Raw genomic sequence first — 7,524 nt, 5'->3', positions numbered from 1 at the left:
GCGTGCAGCCGGTGGCGGGCTTCGGCCGGTTCTACCCCGTGTACCCGCACAGCGTGGTGGCCGGCTCGGGCGGCGCGGCGCCCAAGAAGAGCGGGAGCGCCTCGTGCTACAACTGTGGCGTGAGCGGACACCATGCGCAGGAGTGCAAGCAGTCGTCCATGGAGGCCGGCCCACAAGGTAATCACGAGAGCGCCCGGAGGACTTGTTTCTGAGGGGCCGGAGGCGTGCGGCTCCGTGGGAGCAGCAGGAGCCGCTGGTGTGTCCGCGGGCTGCGCGCGCAGCGACAGCCGAGAGGTGCAGGCGGCCAGACAGCGTAGACACAGGCCCCGCAGCTCAGGGCAGTTCAGAGGAATCCAGTTGCCAGGGAAGGAGGAAACCGGAAAGGCACTTTTTAAGGGATATAAATGGGAATTTGCAAATCTCTTTGCTAGCAGCACTTTTTTTTTTTAAGCAACAATCCAGTTTCACAGAGTAAGCGAAAGTTTTAAATACTGAAAAATTAGGAAGTGGTAGTCACCTGACTTGGGAGATCCTTTGTTATTTGGGTCTATCTGTGCGCAGGCAGATGACCTCAGGCGTGCTCCCTTCTTTCCCAGCCGACGTTAGTTACCAGTGCTGTCACATTTTAAGGAACAGAACAGTTAAGCACTGTGCTTTCCTGGTGGCTCAGAGGGTAAAGAATCTGCCTGCAATGCAAGAGACCCGGGTTCCATCCCTGAGTCAGGAGGATCCTCTGGAGAAGGGAATGGCAACCCACTCCAGTGTTCTTGCCTGGAGAATCCCATGGATGGAGGAGCCTGTGGGGGTACAGTCCATAGGATGGCAGAGTCAGATATGACTGAGCGACTAACACTTTCACTTGGGAATAAGAAAATTAGAACTTTCTTGTGTTACCACCACAATAAAGAAATTCTTAAATAAGTAGGATACCAAATTCAATGGAGGCCTCAAACTGTTACATTTCAGCTCACACGAAGCTTTTGAATTTTGCCAGATCTCAACACAGGAAAAGGGTCTTGAATTGGAAGTGTTTGCTTCGAGTTTTTAAGGGAAAGTTGAGTTTGATAGCTTTAGGTTGAACTTAAAGCACAAACTTCACGTTGCTAGGACTGGTCTGGGTCACGGCAGTGCAGAAGGCGCTGCCTGGACAGAGGGGCAGGCCCGTCTGATGTCTTGTCATGTGTGATGCCTTACAGTGCACAGTGACTTAGCAGCTCTCTTTCCCGTTTTAGGCTCTTACAGACTGAGATACGCACCTCCCCTCCCCCCTTCTAGTGACACGTTGGATTCTGCAGACTGAAACAAGTAAAGCTTGCCTCCTTAATACACTGAAGTGTGGGCAGTCATGGTGGGGTGTGGAGGGGAGGGAAAGGAAAGGTGTTTTGTTTGTGTTTCTTTGTCTATACATTTCCTAGATTTCTATGCAGTTGAGATTTCTCATTTCTCTTGTACGGATGGCCAAAACAAAACAAGAATGCATTGCTTTTGAGCCTCTGGTCTCCTGGTTCAACAACAGGCTTATCTGTATGATACATGTAATTTAAACCTTCAAACAATCAAAAGGAAAATCTTGATGTGTGCTTTTTTTTTTTTTTTTAACACTGAATACTTGCTGTGTGCAATGTTTACTGAATCTTTGAAACTGTGTATTTGACCTTTTTTCATAACACTGGTGACGGTCATATGGTTTTAGGGAAAAAAAAAAAAAAAACTTTGCTTCTTCCCCAGCTTTTCTCACTTTGGCCCTAATCTCCACGTTTTCGTCCCACCTCCGCTCTTGACAGTGGCTGCCGAAGCGGCTGGCCCTGCACCGTCCACACTCTAAACCGCTCTGTGTAGTATCATTCACTGGTAAAATGTTCCACCTTCACAGTAAGGGAGAATCCGATTCCCAAGCAGTGTGTATATATGTAATAAACACTTCCACGTACACACACCAACGCAGCGCTTGTCCAAATAAAAATCGGAGTGGAAGAGAGAGGAAGAGGTAAACCATATGAAACTGAGAAAATGTGACATACGAAGTGGACAAAGAGCTTTTTCTTTAAAAACAGAAACTTTTTTACTCCATCATACGTTTTTAGCCTGTTGCTTCAGAGAGACATAAAGTGAACAAACTTGTGTGAGTGTGGTTCTCCTGTGTGTGTGTGTGTGTGTAACGAAAGCCAACAGCCAGTTTTACATGTAGTCTACCGCAGTCTACCGCTGTGTCACGTAAAAGACACAAGTCAAGATTTCTTTTCCGTACACCAACTGTCAGTGTTCTGTCATGTCTGAAATGTATACGGTTTATTGCGATCTGAACAGAAGCTCTGCGTTTCTACAAAAGTCAGGTATTCGTCCTTATCCTGTCTCGTAGCAAAGTCACTTCGGCAACAGTTCACCACTGTGTTTGATTATAATGTGAAAGACTGAATTCTGAGTGTGTTAAGATGGTGTTAATCATGTCAGTGTCCCGTCACTAAGTTTAATGCTGCTGTTTAAAACGACTGTTTGTTTTTAAAGCTGATCTATGTACTAAATTGCTTCCAGGTAATTTTTGATTTCCTAAAGTGCACTGAGGTTATCTGGAAGATGGGGTGTGGGTTTGGACCCCTGCCGTCGGCGGCACGGAGCAGCCCCCGGCATTGAGCCGCGGGTGTGAGGGCTGGGGGTTGGGTGTGCTACGCCCCACCCTCGGTACAGAGTAGAGACGGCGGGTGTTTCTGTGGGGTCACGTTGGTGTGCGGCAGAGGAACTTAAATATCTGGCCTTGGTTCAGAAACCTAACAGATTGCCAGACAAAAGGAAACACTTGAAGTAAGAAGCTTCCTGTAAAGCTTCATAGGTAGAATTTATATTTATAGCACCAATGTACATTTTGAAACCTTCTTTCAGGGGTGGGAGTAAAAGGGGAAGAAAGGTGGGGTGGGAGAAGGGGTAGGCGAAAGCTTTAATTTAAAAAGAAAGTTCAACGAAAGGAAATTATTTTGATTAAATATATTTTATTTGGGTATTTTTGGACCATGTTATTAAATTAATTGTTAAGCTGCAATCGAGCTATGGAAGTGAGAGTTTTGATAAGCCCTGTATGGACCGTATTGTGAATCACTTGCCAGTTGTACTTTATGGAGCTTATTTTATGATTTAAAAGACTGTACTGTATATAGGAGGTATGTTACCTTCTCCTTATTTGTATGTTTACCATATACTTTGATATTTGAAATGTTATGTACTGGAAAGGCCACTTATATTTCTAGAAAAGATTGGATTTTATGCAACCTTTTTTCCTTGAATTAACAGCAATAAAAAAAAATGAAAAATGGCTTCAGAATTGTGCTTTATTGCAAATGTTGTAGCAGTGAAGAGAGGGGGACATCATACCTGGTGGGTTTGGAGTTTTTCCTTTTTAAAGAATCAACCAGTTATTTCCCTGTAATGTGGGCCGTGAATCCCCTAGTTATTTACCATCTGGGAATCCCAGCCACCCCAAGCAGCCTGCTTGACTGTACAGGTCACCTGCGTGCCCACTGCGAGCAGAGCCTTGCCCAGCGCCCCCGGGCGGGCCACGGGTTTGGAGAGAGCACGGCGCCCCCTGGTGGTCCGCAGGCGCCCGCTCCGTTAGCCGGCGGGCCGGCGCCTCACGCAGCGCGCGGCAGTTCCCCCCAAGGTGGAACTGCCCGTCGAGGTGACGCCCGTCTCCGGGTCGTCTGCTGCGTCCCTGCGCTCCTTCCGCCGCACGAGGTCCCCGCTCTCAGTGTCACTGTCCTCTCGCTGCTCCGCTTTGCGTCCTCCTTCCTTGGCTCGAGCTTTAGAGAAAGGGTGCCCTTTACTTCGGCTTCTGAGACTGCGTCTTCTCATCCGGTGTCAAGCAGACACCTGGGTGGTTTTCACTGCTCTGCCGTGGTTAACAGGAGCATTTTTGCCCCCGTCTCCCGGTTTCCGCGTGCAGGAGCGCCCTTGGGAGACACATCCAGGCACGCAGGTGCGGGGCCGTAGGCCGTCCTCCCAGACTGGCCGGCGGTTTTCCAAGTGGCTGGCGCTCGGTCCGTGTCCTGGCCGCTCCTGAGACCTGGTGACAGTGCCCCGGGCGCCTTGGCTGGGGTGGACGTGTAGCCGGGGGCGAGGCGGGGGTGGCTTCGTGTGAGGCTTCGTGGAGGAGTGCCTGACTGCACGGGCGGGCGCGGACGGCCCAGCCAGGGCCGGGGGCGCGCTGCGGGCACCTCCGGGTGACAGGTCCCAGCCAGGGCCAGGGACGCGCTGCGGGCACCTCCGGGTGACAGGCGCTGTGGTTAGGAAGTGGGTGGGGGGGCGGTGGGGCCTGACATGGGCAACTGTTGTGGGAAACGTCCTGAAAGAGTTACAGGATTTGTGGTTCAGTTAGTAAAACAGCCAGACTGCAGAATTGGGAGTTGTTGAAGGAAAAATTGGAAGTTGCCAGGTTTTAAATAGAGACAAAAAGAAAAAAATGTGTTGACATGGTTTTTTAAACTGTCAGATGGTTGAGAGAAAGCCTGGAAGTTGAGAGATGGGTTAGGGTAAGGGCAGGACAAGAGGGGGATGGCAGAGGCGGATGGAAGGACCCCTGGGCTGCAGAGCTGCGTTTTACCACGTGGATGACAAGCTTAAGTTATGGCTCCGAGGATTAAATAATAATGGGCAGGGTCCAGCATCATGAAATAGCACCAAGGAGGCACTCAGATGTCAGCAGAATTCTGTTTCCATGAACAGAACTGTCTGCCTGAAGGCAGTGGTTGGTTGTGGCAGTGAGGAGCTTAGGAAATGTAGTTCTTCCTTATGTTAAGCTTAGTTGTTTGAGCTCTCTCCATTGATAAAAGATAAAATATTCCTTGTCCTCAAAAATTATTTGGGATTTCCCCAGGTGGTGTAGTGGATGACTGTGCTCCCAATGGAGGGGCCCAGGTTCGATTCCTGGTCAGATCCCACGTGCTATGACTAAGACCCAATGCAACCAAATAAAGTATATATTAAAAATTATTTGGAGGCAACTCTGGGGTATAATATCCATGGGCTAAGTCTTGCAGAACCGAAGTAGAATAAGGTCTTACAAGGCAAATCCACATTGTAGTTTTTTTTAAGTGCTAAATACCTAAACTTTCTGAAGGTTCCCGAAAGATTAAAGCACAATGCAAAATAATCTCTCTCTTTTTTTTTTTTTTAAACAGGGAGCATCTAGTACTCAGGAGCACCACCCATTAGAGCCTGGAAGACACCTGTTTTCAATTCTATGTATTGATTACAAAAGCATTCTAAGGTTAAGGCAGTGAAAGCAAATGGAGGCAAGCTGTGGTAGCAGTTAACCCCATAACACTTCCATCTCTCCTCTCGAAGGAATGAAGAAAAATACTGACACCCCACCTACCGCACCCACAAAAAGGATGCACTTATTTCTGGAGAAATGAATTGAGATCTGGGGGATGGAGGAAGAGAGGGTGCGCTTTTAAACATGGTTGCTGCATTTCTGGTCGTTTCTGTGGGGCTGGAGGAAAGTCTGCAGCGGGTCCTGTTTGGCGAATGAAGGGCCCTGGAGTCCAGGCTGAGAGTCCGGTGTCACCGCAGGTGAGGGTGTTTCCCCCTACAGTGCCCGCGCTCTCCTGCAGAGGGCAGCACTGTCCTTTCCCGGAGCGTGCACGGTTTTAACACCTGAGGTCCATCTAACATCAGTATTTCAGTTTATTGCTGCTTACGGATCCCGTTGTGCCCATATGTGCAAAAGTAACTGTGCTGTATCTCCAGAGAAACTGACCTAGTTGTTAAATGCTGTCCTCTTTTGGAAACTTGGCCCCTTTGGAGCATGGGCACCCATGGCGTGACCTCTGTGTGTATCCAACTGTCGGTCCACCTTGGAAGCCGGGTGGCTTTAGGCTCCCTCTTCCTGCCCTGGAAAACGGGGCCCATCACAGTGGAGACGAGGAAAAGCCTTCCTGCCGTCGCAGCTCGGCTGCACTGACCGCTAGCCTCAGCCTCCAGAGCTGCTAGTCCCGAGGTCCTGGTTTGATACTTGAGACCTGGGGGTAGGGGTGAGGCGTGTGTGTGTTGAGGGGGGTCCTTCATTGTTCTTCTTTGTCCTCTTGCAGCTCCAACGCAGTCCACTGGAAACGGTCTCACCCGCCTCGAGACCAAGAGATTGCTCGTTGGGCAGCAGCGCCACCTGGTGGGGAGAGGACGCCGCCAGCGAGCGGCCTGACGGGGGCGGAAGGCGCGAGGCATTTGGGGTGGTGACCTGAGCTCAGGGCCTTAAAGCTTGCCGGCGGCTGTCCGCGGAAGCAGTGTGAGCGGCCTCCCCTTTCAGCCTCCGCAGTCTCAGTAGGGCATACACATCTTACACGCACCGATGGTGCTTCACAGTCTCCCGTGCGAAGGGGTGCTTCTCCCTGTCCCCCCACCATTGCTCAGGGGGCTTCAGGGCCACGGGCGGTGAAGGCCCGGCCCCAGGTTCAGAGGAGGCTCCCCCTGCTCGCCCACGGCCCACAGCGCCTCCCTGCCGAGCCCAAGGCCACGGCCTTTGAAGCCGCATAAAACGGTCGATACCCGTGGTCTTAGGAGCCTGGGGCCTCTGGACTCCCTGCGGGAGCAGAGGGCCGGCTCTGGGCGGCCCGAATGTCTCTTCGCTGAGTCTTTGATGACGGATTTGAAGACGCGGGGTGAGGGGAGGCGTGCGGAGGTGGACGCCTCAGGACTTCTGGACGAGGCTTTAAGTGTTCTGTCTCCGATGAATTCAAGAAGCGGTATTTCTCGCCTACACCCAGGGTTTTAAACAGGCGCCACTATCCTCCGCTGAAACACCGACTTTTGCTCTGCAGAGGTTTTTATGATCCCCCAGATGTCTCGGTAAATCGAGCATTTAGTGACTCAAGACTTTGGAACTTCGGAAACGCAGCGGCAGGGCGCACAGAAGACACCTGACTGCTGACGCTGGAAAAGCTCTGAGAGTGACGTGTGGATGGTCGCGAGCACTCCCCCTCAGCCCGCGCGGCTCAGACTCCCCGGGCCGGAAACGGCGGCAGCAAAGGCACCTTCAGGCAGACACAGCGGCGGCCACATCCACCGCGGAGGCCCCTCTGGACGCTCTAGGGAGGCCGCCCGCTCACCAGGGGCCTGGGGCTCCTTCGTGCTCGAGTATCGAGGACTGGACTCGGGACATGGTCATCCCGCGTGCCTCGTTCGCCTTCATCAGACGAATTTGTGCAAGAGAGGAGGTCTTATTCCAGCACCACCCCCGATTCACACCACCTTCTCGGGCTCATCTACGGAGTGGGGATAACGGTCACTTTGTTAGAATAGTTACAAGACTTAACTCCGGTGAAATGAATGAAGAACTCAATATCAGATACACAGCAGGCGCTCTGTAAGTTCGTGAAGGTGGCAAACACCTGAGTGCCCATTGGGGCGGACTGGTCACAGCCACACGACCGCCCCTGGAGGCGGGTGCGCTGCGTCGGCTTACAGCTGGGGAAACTGAGGCACGAAGGCGCCCCACTGAGGGCGCAGAGCAGGTCAGCGGCCAGGCTGGGACTGGCCCCC

At 51.6% G+C, this 7,524-nt stretch overlaps 1 protein-coding gene across 1 annotated transcript in view; it reads left to right on the top strand.

Moving 5' to 3' along the window:
- Positions 1 to 1,825, top strand: part of ZCCHC2 (zinc finger, CCHC domain containing 2) — a 50,968-nt gene extending 49,143 nt beyond the window's left edge. Inside the window, exons 14-15 of the mRNA XM_010854817.1 lie at positions 53 to 177; positions 1,785 to 1,825. Of these exons, the coding sequence (XP_010853119.1) occupies positions 53 to 177; positions 1,785 to 1,825 (166 nt within the window). The remainder of the gene's footprint in view (positions 1 to 52; positions 178 to 1,784) is intronic.
- Positions 1,826 to 7,524: the final 5,699 nt, after the last annotated feature.

This window comes from Bison bison, unplaced genomic scaffold (assembly GCF_000754665.1).
Source record: "Bison bison bison isolate TAMUID 2011002044 unplaced genomic scaffold, Bison_UMD1.0 scf7180017864349, whole genome shotgun sequence".
NCBI classification, from domain to species: domain Eukaryota; kingdom Metazoa; phylum Chordata; class Mammalia; order Artiodactyla; family Bovidae; genus Bison; species Bison bison.
Note: the sequence above shows the minus strand (reverse complement) of the source record. Positions and strands in the feature narration are given on the sequence as shown.